Below are 18,384 nucleotides of genomic sequence, written 5' to 3'. Positions count from 1 at the left end.
AGAAATAATCTTATCCCAGAGACTAGACGCGATGCCATCAAAAGCGAAGTCGAACGGGAGATTAATAACCAAGAGCTAGTTTTAGATCAAGTCCCTAATGAAATCCTTGAGGAGCAGATTCCTGAGATTCCCATACCAGAAACTCAACCTGACAATACACAGCAGGAAAACAACGAGTTGCGCCATAGTCTAGAAAACGAAATGGCTCGTGCCGTACAAGAGTTTAATGGAACAAATCCACTTAGCAGACCACCGCTACCACGAATAAACTCTTGTAAGAAACTAGGCGCGCTGTTACAAATTGTGAACACTGAAGTCCTACCCAATTATGTCGTAGAAGCCCACACATTGGAATATCTGCATATGCTAATCTACTGTGCAGCAACAGCAATTGCCAATGTAATGGGCGTTAAGATCAGAACACGACGGGGTACTAATAACGGAAGGACTGGTAACAGAATTGCACCATGGGAAAAAAGACTTCTCGGAAAAATTGAATTACTGCGTAGGGATATTGGTCAAGTCACAGAATATATAAGAGGTGTAACAAGTAGAAAAGTCATTAAGAGAGCTGAAGAAATAATGCGGAGCACTGCAAGACACTCGAGATACGATCCGGAAAATAACACAGCCCAACAGTGTCTGGATACATTAAAACAAAAACTCTCCGTCTATTCAGGACGATTAAGAAGGTATAAAGTTAGTAGCAACCGAAAATGTGACAATGCACTTTTTGAGAACTCTGAGAAGGCGTTTTACCGAAAACTCAATTCCACCGTAGAAAGTGTCGACAAGTCTTACCCAAGCCAAGAAGAAATTCATGAGTTTTGGGGAAATCAACTTTCCACACCAGCTGCTTTTAACAACAATGCTGGCTGGATAGAAGATACGACGCACAACTGTCACCACTACGTCACTGCTAACTACGAACCATTCACGACTGAAGAAGTCTCAAATGTCATCAAAGAGCTTCATAACTGGAAATCTCCTGGACCAGACGGAGTTCAGAACTTCTGGCTTAAAAAGTTTTGGAGTATTCATGAGTGCTTATCAACATTAATTAATCATGTTATTTCTAATCCGCAGGAATTACCATCATTTCTAACTCAGGGAACTACTTATTTAATACCCAAGGATCAAAATAACACCCAAGATCCATCCAAGTACCGCCCAATTACTTGTCTTCCAACTTTGTATAAATTGGTCACATCCTGTGTAACCCGGCGTATCTACCAACACTGTGCTCTAAACAATATCATAGAGCCTCAACAGAAAGGATGCGCTAAGGGTTCCATGGGCTGCAAAGAACAGCTTATCATCGACTCAGTCATTTCTAACCAGGCATTCACTAAAAAAAGGAACCTTTTTACTGCTTTTATTGACTATAAAAAGGCCTTTGATTCAGTACCGCATGAATGGCTAATAGATATTTTGAAAATATACAAGGTCGATGATAACATAGTGACCTTTTTAAGGCATATAATGAGAGATTGGAAGACTAAAATTCACCTCCAAATACCTGGTGAAAACAATATTGAAACCGAAAATATCGCAATCAACCGGGGCCTGTTTCAAGGAGACTCGTTGAGTCCACTGTGGTTCTGTTTAGCTTTGAACCCCCTTTCCCAGCTATTAAACTCCACAGACTCAGGTTTTAGCATTAAAAGCAATAATACTGTAATAGCGAAGCTCAATCATCTGTTGTATATGGATGATTTGAAATTAATGGCTTCCACTCGAGAACACCTAGAAGAGATGCTAAAAACTGTAGAAACATTCTCTAATGATATTAGTATGCAGTTCGGTCTAGACAAGTGCCGTGTTTTGAATATAGTCAAAGGAAAGGTACAGCCCGGTGGATTCGATATGCAAAATGGCCAGAACATCGAGGCCATGGGCGATAACGATATGTACAAATATCTTGGAGTAAAGCAGGCGCGGAAAATTGACCATAAGCAAATGAAAACTAAGATAACTACTGAGTTTATAAGAAGGGTAAAACAGCTGCTTCGTTCACAGCTTAACAGTAAAAATTTGTTTAAGGCACTGAACACCTACGCTTGTTCCGCGCTTAGCTATTCATTTGGTATTGTTAAGTGGACAAAAACGGATATAGAACATCTTCAGCGAAAAGTACGAACACACCTCACAAAGGCACAAAAACACCACCCTAAAAGTGCAGTAGAACGAACGACATTACCCCGGTACTTAGGAGGAAGAGGACTTATGGATATAGGTGAGCAATTAGATAAACAGATTGCTAATTTAAGAACTTATTTTCAGATGCAGGCTGAGACATCTACTCTACACCGCGCAATTTGCGCAGTAGATGACACAACACCGATCAAACTGAGGGAACCAGAAATGCGCATAAACCACCTTACTAAGGACGAAAAACTGCGCACCTGGATGGGTAAACCTCTGCACGGGCGACATCCCAATGAAGTTAGCCAAGACTATGTCGACAATATAGCGTCGAACTATTGGTTGACATCAGGAAAGATGTTCCCTGAAACGGAGGGTTCATTACTGGCCATTCAGGATCAGGTTATACCAACCAGAAATTACCTGAAATATATCGTCAAAGACCCTCAGGTTCAAAACGACAGATGCCGATATGGATGTCAAGCCCAAGAAACCATCCAACATATTACAGGGGGCTGCCAGGCATTTGCTGCAACTGAATACAAGGAACGGCATGACGCAGTGGGAAAAATCCTTCATCAAGAGATAGCTAACAAACTGGGACTTCTCCAAACGGACCATCTCCCATATTATCAATACGTTCCTGAGAGTATGCTTGAGGATGGCAACTACAAGCTATACTGGGACCGCAGTGTGCTCACAGACCAAACAGCGGCACATAATAGACCAGATCTCGTACTAGTCAATAAATTAACAAGACAAACAACACTAATTGATGTGGCGATACCTAACAACAATAATCTACGTAGTAAATTTACTGAAAAGATCGCCAAGTATAGAGATCTGGAAATTCAAATACGGAGACAATGGAGAATGCAAAGTACCCAGACGATACCTATTGTTATGTCTACTACTGGAGTCATTCCGAAGACCCTCCTCGAAAGCATAAAAAAGCTGGGTCTCAATGAACATATTTATAAGACCATGCAGAAAGCTGTACTACTTGCGACGGCCAGAAGTGTAAGAAAATTTTTGGGAGATACACCTGCATTCCAAGTCACCTAGGGCTCGATAACACGGAAAGAGTCCCACCAGAGCTCAATCCTTTTGATACCGTAGGTATCTGGGATGAGTCAATTTTCCCCTCAGAGGGAGTGTGAGCCGTATGGCTAAATCTGATAATAATAGCTTTATTGCCCAACAGTTTCCCATTTACAGGACAATGATAAAAATATTACATAATTTATAACACCTATAGGTAAGATTTAAGCAGTAGTACCAAAAAAATAACATTAATAATACAAGTTAGACTAAAATTAATATAAATTCAAACCGAAAACGAAAATAAATTAATAAAAAAAAATAAAATAAAAAATTAGTGCTTATTTCAGACACTCAATAGCTACTTTTATAAAGTTCCTTTGAGAACATGAAAAAATGTCACAATGCTTACCAATAACATTAAAATTTCTACACATTACATTAATAGGAGCCTTACATAGAATATTTGTACGAGCTCTTGTACACCTAAATAATACATTTGTTCTTAAATTTGACCTTGGAATATTAAAATTAATGTTTTGTAATATTGAAATACAATCAATTGCATTATTAACAAGTTTGTACAAAAAAATTAAAGATGCAACTTTTCTTCTTAATTCTAAACTACACATACTAAAACGATCACACAAGTAATTATTATCTATACCTCTAGCCGGATAAAGACCATTTACTTTAAACATTAAAAATTTTAGAAATTTTCTCTGAACGCTTTCAATTGCAATGTTATGACAATCATAGAAATAGGCCAGGGTAATAAGACAAAAATATACCCTATTCGTGACACTCGAGCAGCCAGGGTACTGAAGCGTTTTTTCGACAAGTAATACCTATAGGAACAAATTGTAACTATTTCCTGCGTAGGATCTGGCGGCCATTTTTATTTATAAACAATTAACTGTCAAAAAATGGCATTTTTCCCTTTTTTTTTCAAATCAATGGAAAACAGTGAAACTTATGATTGTTTTAGTACAAATATGTGTGAGATTATGAAAAAAGCTTTAAAATGACATATTACAAAGTTTGATATACTCATTTATTGTTAATATAATTGCGAAAAAAGGTCGGAATTGCAAAAAAAAATATTTTCGCAATAACTGCTGTAAAAATTAGTGTACAGGTTTGAAATTTTTGTCAAATGAGGGTTCTTTGGTGCTTAATATGTGATAAAAATTTCAAAGCGATTCATTCAATTGTTTAAATTTTATTCGAATTGTTTATCTCAGTGAGCATTTTTTTTGCACTAACATAAGTCAGAAAAAAATGACGTTAGAACCATTCCACAGGTGTCAAATGGAAGAGCATGAACTATGTTTTCAACTTGGTTTAAAAAAAGCGAATAAAAAATGCATTTATTAGTAATAAATAATTGTTCAAAAGTATCGTAAATCTTTCCTTATAAACTTTTTGAATAACTTTTTCCAAAAAAATTAACTTTTTTACCCTGTTTTAAGTGCACAACTACCAAGTAATGTTATTTATATCATAATTGATAAAAAATTGTAATAAATATATATAATTTCTTATATAACAAAATAAAAAGTTTATAAGGAAAGATTTACGATACTTTTGCATAATTATTTATTACTAATAAATGCATTTTTTATTCGTTTTTTTTAAACCAATTTGAAAGTATAGCTCATGCTCTTTCATTTGACATCTGTGGAATGGTCCTAACGTCATTTTTTTCTGACTTATGTTATTGTAAAAAAAGTGCTCTCTGGGATAAACAATTTGAATAAAATTTAAACAATTGAATGAATCGCTTTGAAATTTTTATCACATATTAAGCACCAAAGAACCCTTATATGACAAAAATTTCAAAGCTGTACACTAATTTTTACAATAGATATTGCGAAATTAACTTTTTTTGCAATTCCGACCTTTTTTCGCAATTATATTAACAATAAATGAGTATATCAAACTTTGTAATACGTCATTTTAAAGCTTTTTCCATAATCTCAAAGATATTTGTACTAAAAAAACGATAAGTTTCACTGTTTTCCATTGATTTGAAAAAAAAGGGAAAAATGCCATTTTTTGACACTTAATTGTTTATAAATAAAAATGGCCGCCAGATCCTACGCAGGAAATAGTTACAATTTGCTCTTATAGGTATTACCTGCCGAAAAAACGCTTCAGTACCCTGGCTGCTCGAGTGTCATGGAAAAAACCTTATTAGCCTGGACTAAAAGTACTCCATACAATACTGGCATATTCAAGTTTGGAGCGGACATAAGTATAATATAGCAATGTTAATGACTTTATATTATTAAATGACTTACAATTGCGAATTAAAAACCCATAAGCCTTCAACGCTCCAGAAACTTTAACACACATATGTTCCACAAAAGTGAGTTTTGTGTCAAAAATTACACCCAAATCCTTAACCGTGTTCTGCCTTTCTAATATTCTATCGTGACAACTATAGTTAAATACAAATAAACTTGATTTCCTAGAAAAAGTGACTACTTTACATTTTTTTGTGTTAAGTTGTAATTTGTTGCTGTTGCACCAATTTTCCAATATTTCTATATTCTGCTGAAGTTGGTTACAATCATCCAGCTCCCTAATAGTAGAAAATATTTTCAAATCGTCAGCAAAGCCCAATCTTTCGCATGAAATATTTTCAAGAAGGTCATTAATAAATAGTAGAAAGAGCAATGGACCGAGATTGGAACCTTGAGGCACACCAGACGCAGCAAGATATTTTTCTGATACATAACCATTATATGCTACAAACTGCATCCTTCCCTGAAGATACGATTTTAACAATAAAAGAGCACTGTCAGTAAAACCAAATGTTGAAAGCTTGCTAAGTAATACTTCATGATCAATTCTGTCAAAAGCCTTCGAAAAATCGGTATATATAACATCAACTTGGCCACTATCGACAATAACTTCAGAAAGATATTGGGTAAAATAAACCAAGTTGGTTACAGTTGATCTTTTATTAATAAAACCATGCTGATGAGATGAAATATAAAGTTGAACAGAAGATAAGATCCTATTATATAATACGATTTCGAAAACCTTTGAAAAATTAGATAAAATAGAGACAGCTCTATAGTTTTCTATTTCTGACTTCACCCCAGCCTTAAATATCGGACACACCCTTGCTTCCTTCCATAGTTCTGGATACTTCATTTTTTGTATAGATAAGTTTATAATCTTGGTTAAAGGTATGACAAATGCACCAGCGCAATCTTTAATAAGAAACGAGGGAATCTTGTCAGGGCCTGATGTCATCTTATCTTTTAACTTTCTGATAGCAGCATTTATTTCATCCTCTGTAACCGACTGAAAATTAATTGATGTCATATATGGGTTTATTGGATAATTGCAACCACCTTCATCATCAGAAACTAAATAAACACTACTGAAAAATTCCGCAAAAGCATTCACTATGGCTTGCGGATCTTTGTAATCACTTCCCTCAAAACTCATGTTTCCAGGAATTCGTGATGATTTATTTCTAGAGTGAATGTAAGACCAGAACTTAGTTTCGTCTTGAGAAATATTTGTTTGAATATCCTCCAAGTAGTTGTCATATGCCACCTTGACCTGATATTTTATTAGTCGTCGTAATCTTTTAAACTCAATAAAATCGGAATGAATCAATCAATCGGAATGAATCAATTTCAAGCCATCAATACAAGCGGTAAATTCTGTTTACCTACTGTTACTTTTCTAATAATTTTTTTATGAAAAAATATTTAAGTGTCTTATTATTATGTAATTTAAGTTTCATTATTCATAAGTTATATATACTATATATACTAATACATGGTACTAGTACATGATACTATATACTAATATAATAAATTGCTAAAAGAAAATTATCATGGGTTGACCATTTTTTTCGTTTGGGCAAAATAGAGCTAATATCTAGATTGCATTCAAATACAATTTGAACGCAGTAGTATTGATATTCAACAAATTTATTGACTTTTTTCTATTGCAATATTTTTGCTAGGTTGGCTGATGAAGGTCTTCAACAAACTGTATCTGAAGGCGACTATCAGGCTTTGGTCAACGTTATGGGTTTTCTTTTACATGTAAAAGAGCGACAAGTAACAACCGACGAAATGTTTGGTCCCCAAAGAGATATAATAGAGCTATTAAAATTCTACGATCAGGATATTCCGGAAGAAGTGAATGTCTATTTGCAAGAGTTGCCAGAACAATGGAACAATACCAAAAAGATAGCTATCACGGTCAAGCAGCAAGTTGCACCATTACAAGCAGCAGAAGTTGCTTTTATAAGGAAGCGTATAATAGACTTTGATAACAGAGTTACCTATTACAGGGAAGTTTTTAAAAAATATCAGTTTTTCCAATACAATTGTGTCGATGCTTACGGTCTTATTGACCATGTCGATAAAGATTTAAAGAAATTTGAGAAGAATATGAAAGATATACAGGATTCTGGATCATTATTTGAAGTAAATGTTCCCGAGTTCAAGATATTGAAACAGTGCCGTAGAGATTTACGATTATTAAAGGTAACTAAAATATTTAAAGCTTTACAAAATTTTCAATTTGTTTCTTACCATGGACTAGTCAGTCTTATTTAAAATTAGCATAACAATAGTTTAATCAATAGTTTTGTATTGTTTGGTAGTACAAATTCATAAAGTAATAAGTTTAATTAAAACTGCGGTATTGACTTAAAATTCGCGAATATATCGATTTAGCTGATGGATGAGTATTACAGTAAGAGATAGGGTTTCATGGCTGAATGAAACTGATTCGTTGGTGTCTACCGGATTTCTATTTACTTCTTTGTGCTTACATAAATTCACAAATTTAATTAAATTAACACAAAGTTCTGATTTCCTATTTATATTTCTTCTTCCATTTCCTTAATATTGTATCGTCTGTTGTTTTCTGATTTATATTTCTATAGTGTTTTCAATTAAAACATAATATTTTAGGTTATTTCTTTCAGCATTCATTTTATAAATACAGGGTGAGTGGGGAGCAACGCGCCAAACTTTAAGACTGTATAATATACGTAAAAATAATCAAAAATAAGTCATATATGTTGTTATTCGATTTTCATTTGTTTCCGAGATACGGGGTGTTAAAATTGTTATTACAAACTGACGATTTATTTATTGCTCTAAAACCGGTTGAGGTGTGCAAATGAAATTTGGTGAGTTTTAAGCCATATTTGTTGCGCATGTTTCAACACACAATAAAGAATTTTATATGTACCATTGGCCCGCGTACGGATAATAGTCTGAGATTTTTTAAAGATAAAAATGGTACGCCACTGATATATTTCAAATTAAAAATCTTTCTTGAATTCCCCGTTCAATTTGTGACAAAAAATTATCGTTCCTTTTTTCATGCGCCTCTTAGTTTTCATGCAAAAAATAAAACATTTTAACGCTTACAAAGTTTCCGACGAAGTTTCTATATGAATGTGTAGAAACTTATTTCGAATAAAAAAAAAAATGAATAACCATTTTCAAACTTAGCCCTTTTATTTCGAATACTTTGTAAGCGTTAAAATATTTTATTTTTTGCATGAAAACGAAGCGTCGAATGAACAAACATGAAGATAGATGGTTTCTCAGAAATTGAACAGGGAATTTAAAAATAATTTTTAATTTGCAATATCTTAGTGGCGTACTATTTTTTTTTTCTTTAAAAGATTTCAGACTCTTATCCGTACGCGCGCCAATCGTGAATATATAAAATTCTTAATTATGTGTCAAAATATGCGCAATAACAATGTCTTAAAACCCACCACATTTCATTTGCACACCTCAACCAGTTTTAGAGCAATAGATAAATCGTCAGTTTGTAAGAAAAATTTTAATACCCCATATCTCCGAATCAAATGAAAATCGAATAAAAACATATGAGTTATTTTTGTTTATTTTTAAGTATATTATACAGCCTTAAAGTTTGGCGCGTTCCTCCCCACTCACCACATATATACAAACTACAATGATCTAATTCATTATACATTCTCTATTTTCTATTGCATTAAATATTAATATTTCTTAATCTTTTCTACAAATTTATTATGTACCTTGTACCTTCTTCCATGCACATATTCATTCAATGGCACCACAGCCTAAGTCGGGCCCTGGCCTTCTTTCTTCAGTAAGCTTCTTCAAAGATCTCAATCTACTGTTGTTCTTTTCCTTGAACGTGTTTTTAGGAGGTTTTCGGTATCCTCATTTATTTCACCTCCCATCCCTTTTTGGTCTTCCAATAAGTCGTTTTCCTGGCATTCTTGCGTTTAATAATTTTCTAGGGGTTCTTCCAAATTCTTATAACCTATTTTTTCTGTTTTTCTTTACTTTTTTCCTCTTTTGCTGTTCTGACTATTTCTTTCTGTATTTTCTTTTCTTTTAGATGTCAGATCATTATTTATGTTGATGCGATCTTTATAATGTTTCAACTTACTTTTCTTATTGACTATCTCTATTTTATCCGTGAAGGTTTCTCTCTGTATAGCGTAGGTTGATTCTCTTACTTTTGTTGCGTCCCTCAGTTTTACTTGCGCCTACAGTTCTTGTGATATTAATGCATTGATGCTTTCTTTTAGTTTCTTGTCATCACTTTTATCTATTTTTAAACCCGATGTAATCAAACTTTTCTTTTTACGTGTTTTTTACAGTTGTTCCATTCCTTTCATTCCTTTTTTAAAGTTATTCTTCTCTTCTTTTCTCTCCGCATCTTTTTTAGAAGGTATTTGTTTTGTCATTTTATTTCTTCCAAAATATTCATTCTGATCTATCGTATATAGCGATTCGTTTCTTCATCTGTATCTATTTCGCTTCCTGTTTCTTTGTCACTCCTATTCATTTCTAAGTAATCAAAATAATTATTTAAGAGTATAGGCGCAAATATTTTACGGCTATCCCTATTTTTTCTGTCTTTACACGGCAATTTACGTGTAGTAAAATTCTCACTGGTATGGATAAGTAAACATTACTTGACAATGACAATATCGTCATTAAATTTAAAGAGATGGCTTTTGAATGTTCTTGGATAACTGTTATTGTACAATTGCTTAACTTACTAATTCAGTTAATTAATATGATAATTTTTTCACTAACTATGTATTCAGTGATTGTATCTAATAATTTATATACTGTACAACAAAAACTAATATTCAATCAAGAAAAGGGGAAAAGTGATAAAGTGATTTTTTAATAATATATTGTTACTATGGAACGCTTACAATTTTGAACATCTTTAACAACAAAATACTTGGATGACAGAATATATTATCCTGATGTATTCTCTGCTTGGATCTTCCACAAATAATACACAATAAATAACTTTTTATGAAGTTCACGTCTTAAATCAATTACTTATCAAATACACTATCAATATTATTTCATCAAAAACTCAAAATATTCCCGATGCCATGTCAAATATTTAAAATTGTCACTGTCTTGTCACCATATTCTATTCGACTCAGTGCGTTGTATGACAAAGATAGCGAATGTTCGATTTGGAAAATATCACTACAAACATTGATGTCTATTTTTTTCGAATTCTGAAAAAACTAATAAATATTTAAAAAAAATTTAAACGCAGAAAGAAAGACTAAATTATTACCGAGGGCCGAAAGTCCCTTAGAATAAATAAAAAGTTTCTTTTGAATGAGATATTTGAAATTAAAAATCACACTACATTTTCTCTTAGTTTTTCACCCCTGTAACTTATTAAAATAAACTCTATAGAAGTTTTCAGGGACTTTCGGCCCTCGGTAAAAACGTAGTCTTTCATTCTGCGTTTAAATTTTTCAAAAATACTTATTACATTTCCCAGGATTCGAAGAAAATTATTCCCATTTAAATAGCATTGGAGCCGTAACTTGTACCCATTACCTGAAAGTGTATTACTTTATACGCATCATATAATATTAGAATCTGAGCATAAAATTTAACACATGACATATTTTATTTTATTTTTTCATATATAGCAACTTTGGGACTACATCAATATAGTGCATACATGTGTAGATGATTGGAAAACTACCCCTTGGCGGAAAATAGATGTAGAAAACATGGACATTGAATGTAAAAAGTTTGCAAAGGAAGTCAAGATGTTAGACAAAGAGATGAGATCTTGGGACACCTACATCGGCTTGGAAGCTACGGTAAAGAATACTCTTACGTCATTAAAGGCCGTTGGAGAATTACAAAATCCAGCAATTCGAGAACGACATTGGGATCAATTGATGACTAGTACCAAGGTACTTTTTAGAATTCAGTTTTATGTGTAAATATGTAAATATCATATAGCTTGTTAGTGTTATTATTAATACAAATATTAAAAATCCGAGACATATGTTACCTACAAGATAAAATATAATACAAAATACTCACAACACGAATACAAAGGAAAGTAGATAAAAGGTGGAAGGCAATCGAAAATACGCATTTCTGACTATTTGGTCGACATCAGTATGTACGCTGCAGCCAAGTTAGAATAAGAAGCAAATTAACTTGGGACAGAATCCCTACAGGAACAATGCGACCCTTTGTGGTAATAATGTCAGAAGACTCTGTCTTTTAGAGCTACAAGCAACTGCAACGGAGGTAGAGCTAACTGAGGAAAGGAAATCCAAAACGTTTTAAAGATAAAAAAGGATGTTGATTAAAAGCGAGTACCAGTATAACAATAGAGAGAATAAAAGACAAACATATCGGCTACTTCATCTCTTTATTAGAAGACGTTTCTTGTACAAATCAGTACACACCCCCGGTTCATCTACAAATAGGTAATATAAGGAAAACATCCTTAAAGATGTTTTATCTTACAAAATATATGCAAATAAAGTTGGAAGTGAAGTATAACTTAACCAGGAGCGTCATTTGAAATTTTGTTTGGGGGGGGGGGCAAGCACTATATATACAATACATTATATATGATGTTATGATGAATATTGATGTATTTTTTGTAAATTTCAGTCATTTTTTAGGGCCAGGGGGGGGGGCAAATGCCCCCCCCCTGGAGGCCCAAATGACGCCCCTGAACTTAACATATGAAGCATATAAAGATAGTGAAGTAAAACATTCAGTTTATAAAACTAAGGCAGTTTAAAGTTAAATAAAATTACAAAGCACAGAAATCTGGTAACATAAAACTTTGTAAGTCACAAAAACTTTTTTAAATAATTAATAGATTTAAAACAAAAAAAAAATAGAATAGGTAACATGTGTTTTAGGTTATTTTGTAAATATGTACATAAAATCATTTTGAGCGTTGTAAAACCGCTCCATTGTAAATATCACAACGTTTTAATTCTGTTACAGAACCTGGCTGCACTACCAAGAGAGTTTACAGTAAGTTTTTGTACATAGATTGCACTTGCGTTGTACCAATATGTTGCGTTGTTTTATTTATTTAAGACCTTAGTGACTAGATTAAATAGAGAGTTTTGTATTTAAAAAGCCAAAGTGACTAATGATATCAGAAAATTGATAAATCTGGCAACATTAGAAGACTAAAATTTGAAATCACCGGTTCTAGTACAATTCGGACAATCCATTTAAAAAATTTTCTTTCATTAAAATATTGTAGTACCATGTTTTATATCATAGCAAAGTGTGAATTTGTATCAGTTTTAAACATACTGCAAAATTGAACAACAAATGTTGCCAAGTAACAAAGAATATCGAACCTAAAATATAATTACATTACATTATGGCTAAACACTTAATTTAACACACTGTATAATATTAGATCTATTTGTAGTTTTTATAAAATTAGTTCTCTATGCTTTATTATCTATTCTCATTTTTGATGTGCACAAAAATATTTGCTTGAAAAGAACAAGAAGGAGCAAAACTAGATTGACAAACTAAGTACCAATTACATCAGTAAAAGAACTCAGTAGCACCAAATTAGCACAATGAGGATACAATTTGGAAGACATAATTATAGATATTTCCCTTTTTCCAGACTTAATAGATACGTGTTTTCTATTTCTCTATCTTTCACATGCTGTATGCAGTATGCTGTAAAAAGATATTAAAATGCATCAATTTTAATTTTTGCTTGGCCATTATTTGATGTGTAATGTCTTAAAGCAAAATGGATCGATGATTTTTTTAAATGAGAGTAGGTGTCGTGTGCTAGCTTATTTAAAAGGATATTCAATTATTCAATTCTCTATTCAGTAATATAAACATTAACATAATTATTTATTCAGGGTGTCTATAAATGTTTTTTAAATTAAATTAATTTATGTACACAAAAGAAGAATGTATGTAATTTATTTAATTCAAAATACATTTTACTGCTGTCAGATAACAGAAAAAAAATTGAGATAATAATAATTTGAGAAATAAACATTGCTCTCGCTTGAATTCAATGTTCAACTTGCCACCAACCTGCCTCTTGGCAATTTAACATTTAATGTATGCCAACGGCAATGTTTATTTGTAAAATAAACCTTTTTTATTTCTGAGAGCAGCAAAATGTATTTTGAATTAAATAAATTGCATGCATTCTTGTTTTGTATCAATTAATAAAATAAAAAAAAATTGGACACCTTGTATAAATAATTATGTTAATGTTTATATTACTGAATAGAGAATTGAATAACCTTTTAAAAGAGCTAGCACGCGACCCCTATTCTAATTTAACAAAATCATCTATTACGTCATCCCGCCGAGATGGATGACGTCACTAGTATGATATATATGCCAAAAAATCATAATTTAAAAATAAAAATCGAACTTGTTCCTGCCTTAAAGTCGCCGGTAAAGAAAATAATGAATTTATTCCATTTGGCTTTGTCACACTGTATTTTATTTGTTCGAATTTACGCCATCAGTGTTGGCGTAATGAAGTAGCCGACGATTTTTTAAATAAAAACCGAGTTCACGGGACACCTCATTTGAATGTCTCCTAATCGCTTTTGCAACGGTGTATTATTCGAGTATTTATTTCTACAGGGTTAATCAAAATTATGTACTTAGTTAAGTATAATACAAAAGTGTGAACTACATAATATATATTATTTTTTTAAAACATACGACTTTTAAAAAAATCTTAAAACACTTCAATTTTAATTTTTGAATGTCCATCAATTGCTATATATGAGTTGGAAATTACATCATCCGTTTTGGCGTAATGACGTAATCAACGATTTCTTTAAATACAAACCGAAGACGTGGGATAACTCAGTTCAAAGGTATCCTAAACGGCTTTACAACGATGCAATTATTTGAATATTTATTTCTACGAGGACGAGGTTAATTAAAACTGCGAGTGTATTAATACCTACAATTCATTTTTTTTATTTAGTAAAACTCCAACAGGAATCTTATGATTATTGCTATATTCGCCTAGTGAGAACAATAGTGGCGAAACTCGAAAATTAACGTTTTTGAGTTAAGTCCATCAATCGACATCTAAATATGCCCTCTTTTATGTGCAATATTGGCTAACAATTATTTAATTTCCTTATTACTAGAGGGCGCCTACAAGTCTTTATGGTATTGTGAATTTGTCAAATATTTTGATGCATTAACGACGAAAGCACACCAAACTTTATATCAATACTGGCGAATCTGTAATTACGCCGTGCCTGCATGTATTTGAAATATTAGATATTTTATTAAAGATAGTAGTACAATGTGCAATAGTGGCGAATGAGCACTTTTGTCTGTGTGGTCGTTTTTGCCTTTGTGTTATTTTTTCATAAAACTTCTTACAGAGAAACTCAGTTTCAATCGTTCTTAGGTACTTAGAAATAGCAAATCAAGAAAGCGTCTATCCACTTTGGATCAGTATTGTTTAATTCCACACTATCGAGAACCAATATTCATTTCTAAAAAGAAGTCTTACAAAATAAATCAATTCCTTCTACCCACAATAATTTCTTTGGTAGTTTGAAATACGAAACATACGTAAGTGAAATTATGAATTTAATTTTACTATTCATAGTTCTTTTGCTTACTTTTTATCTTTTATCATGTTTATCGTTTTCATAATTATTACTTAAGATCTTATTTTGCTATTTTTCTATTGTACTTAGTTTCATTTTGCGCATAACTGGTGTGTACAATAAAATATTTTATTTGATGCGTTTAATTTATTTTTAAAAGTAAATTTTTAATTATTTAAAACAGACACTAAACTGTTGTAGTATAGTAGTATTAAACTATAGTAGCGAAACATCAAATTAAACATCTTCGATAATGCAATAATGGCGTAACACAGAAAAAAAATCAAAAATAAATACAATATTAATCTTTTCTTCAAATAAAATTACTTCTACTAATTGGTTTACATATCTAGAAAGCACATTATTAGAAAAATTTTGCAAAATGATTACCGATAAGTCAGTTATATTGTTTAGCAGTTTCATCAAAACTTCAAATACGATTATCTCTAAATGTTCATTTTGAAGTTTCGTCACTATTGTTCTCACCAGGCGAATGATCATTACTATGATCAATAAGCAAGTTAGTTCTATATACATACAAAATATTATAAAAAACTTATCTAAGGTCATATTCAACAATATTCCTTAGGCTCTAATACATTACAGTACTACTAGCTAACGTGTACACTTTAGCCGCACTTTGCTCTGCTTTTTCACTTTCACGCATTTGAACTTATTGCACTAACTCGAACGGCTTCGTTCTCTTAAGTCTTCTTATCCGGTTGGCGTTGTCTAGGAGATTGATGGCCTCGACATTCACATGGTTGGAGAGCCTTTGTTCATGACTCTCGGCAAACTTACTTATTGTCTGGATAACCGCATCCATCTGGAGGTCTCAATGAAGATCACAGTTTCTGAAGTACCATGGAGCTTTGACGATGTTCCTTAATACTTTATTCTGATATCGTTGTATAATTTGGATGTTACTTTCTATTGTACAGCCCCATAGGTGTATCTCATATGTCCATATCGGTTTAAGGACTTGCTTATACAATAACAATTTGTTATAAGTAGACAGAGTGGATTTTTTCCCATCAACCAGTACATCTTTCTGAACTTAATTTCTAATTCTTCCTTTTTTTTCTTAATATGCGCTTTCCAACGTAGCTTGGAATCTAATGTCATACCCAAATATTTTGCCGTATTTGCATAAGGTATTTGGTTTCTATTTATACTAACTGGGATATGTTGTTCTCTTTTGTTAGTAAAATTGACATGAACAGATTTTGTTTCATTTAATTTGATACGCCATCGCCTGTTCCAGATGTTAATTTGTTCAACAGAATTCTGTAGCATGGTTGCTGTTTCCTCGTAGTTTTGTCCGACTGCTAGAATGCATGTGTCATCTGCAAATGTCGCAACTGTGTTAGGTTCTAATGATGGAATATCACTGGTATAGAGCAGGTATAGCACTGGCCCCAGGATACTTCCTTGCGGAACTCCAGCTTTAATTTCTCTTAATTCTGAATATGCTTCCTCAATTTTAACTCGAAAGTATCTGTCGGATAAATATGATTCTAGTAGTTCAGAATATTGTTTCGGTAAGTAGCATCTCATTTTATGATATAATCCGTCATGCCACACTTAGTCAAAAGCCTGCGCTACATCGAGGAAAATTGCAGAACAGACTTTTCCTTCTTCTAAAGCTTTTTCTGCTATATCTGTTATTCTATGCACCTGATCTATCGTTGAGTGGTTTTCTCTAAACCCAAACTGATGATTAGGAATTAGATTTTTTTCCTCTATAATTGGTTTTAGTCTCTTCAAGAGTGTTTTTCATATAATTTAGACATGACAGGTAACAGTGAAATAGGCCTATATGAAGAAGCTTCTTGTGAAGGATTTCCTGGTTTTAGTGTCATTATAATTTCTGCCACCTTCCATATCTTTGGTACGTACCTCAGCCTAAAGGAAGCATTTATAAGATGTGTTAATTTTATTATAGCTTTCCTTGGAAGTTGCTTTTACACTTCCCCAGTAATCAGATCAAATCCAGGAGCATTCTTTGGATTTATATTTTCTTTTATTTCCAAATATACTTCTTTTGGAGTTACAGAGCTAATCTCCATTTCATCTTGATCAGGGAGCTCCCAGTTAATTATTTCTTGTTCTTCATTTGGTTGAAGAGTATTTTCTAGGTGATCAGCAAACCTGTTGGCCTTTTGTATATTGCTTCTTGAGCAGCTACCGTTAGTATTTCTACATAATTGGTGGATTCTGTAAGATTGGCCTTTTTAATCGTCTGGTAGCCTTCCACAATGAGTAATCAGTAGCGCTATCATTTGATAGTTCACTTAGATAGATGCTAACCGATTCGTTTTTAATTTTTTGAATTTTTCTTTTTAATTTTTGTGTGGCATTATTTAATCTAGTTTTATCAACTGGTGCTATAGACTGATGCCACTTGTGCTTCAGTTTTCTTTTTTCGGTTATAATTTCTCTGATTTCTTTCGGGTAGTTATTTCCTTTTCTTCTTTCGACACTGTTCTTGCTGTTGTTCCAAGCAGCTTGTTGTACATTTTTATTGAGTAGTTCTACTTCTGCCTCTAGTTTATCAATGGTTCTTAATGGAACTGAGAGGTTAATCTCCTCTTCAAGGTCTATCTGGAAACTTTTCCAGTCAGTATTTTTGTTAAAAAGTCTAGGAGGTCTTTCTTTTTTAATAACAGTGTCACTGAGGGTAAGAATAATTGGAGAATGGTCTATCTCTATGTAACTTGTTGAAATATTTCTGACTACAGAGAAGTCGATAAGGTCTGGGAATTTATTTGTGTCAGTAGGCCAGTATGTTGGCTTTCCCGTTGATATTGCGTCGCAATTTATGTATTTCATTGCTTCCAAAAATTCTTTCCCTTTGGTGGTAGTCAGTCGTGACCCCCAATGCGTATGTTTTGCATTGAAGTCTCCTCCAAGGATAAATCTATGTCCTTGACTGGTCAGGAAATCTACATATTGATTTTTCTTGATGGCATGTCTTGGCGGACAGTAAACCTCTGTGACAATTACCTCCTAGTTTTTAAATTTAATTTTTACTGATGTGGACTAATATTCTTGAGTTCTGTATCCTATTTCCTGATAGTGCATAATATTTTCTTTGATTATTACTGCACTACCTCCTTTGGCTGCATTATCAGGGTGAGTAGTATGATAAGTTTTATAACCCCTAAATCTAATATATGGGTATCTATTCGTAAAATGGGTTTCAGAAATGAGGCATACGTCTATTTTCTCTATATCTAGTATGG

The 18,384-nt window shown here is 32.8% G+C and overlaps 1 protein-coding gene across 1 annotated transcript in view; it reads left to right on the top strand.

The window, feature by feature from the left end:
* The window catches only part of LOC114342807 (dynein beta chain, ciliary), a 399,165-nt gene that overhangs the window by 77,051 nt on the left and 303,730 nt on the right, over window positions 1-18,384 (top strand). Inside the window, exons 12-14 of the mRNA XM_050645369.1 lie at window positions 7,181-7,709; window positions 11,162-11,434; window positions 12,498-12,527. Coding sequence (XP_050501326.1) covers window positions 7,181-7,709; window positions 11,162-11,434; window positions 12,498-12,527 — 832 coding nt within the window. The remainder of the gene's footprint in view (window positions 1-7,180; window positions 7,710-11,161; window positions 11,435-12,497; window positions 12,528-18,384) is intronic.

This window comes from Diabrotica virgifera, chromosome 3 (genome assembly GCF_917563875.1).
Source record: "Diabrotica virgifera virgifera chromosome 3, PGI_DIABVI_V3a".
NCBI lineage: Eukaryota > Metazoa > Arthropoda > Insecta > Coleoptera > Chrysomelidae > Diabrotica > Diabrotica virgifera.
The sequence above is the reverse complement of the archived record's forward strand: the minus strand, read 5'-3'. Positions and strand labels throughout refer to the sequence as shown.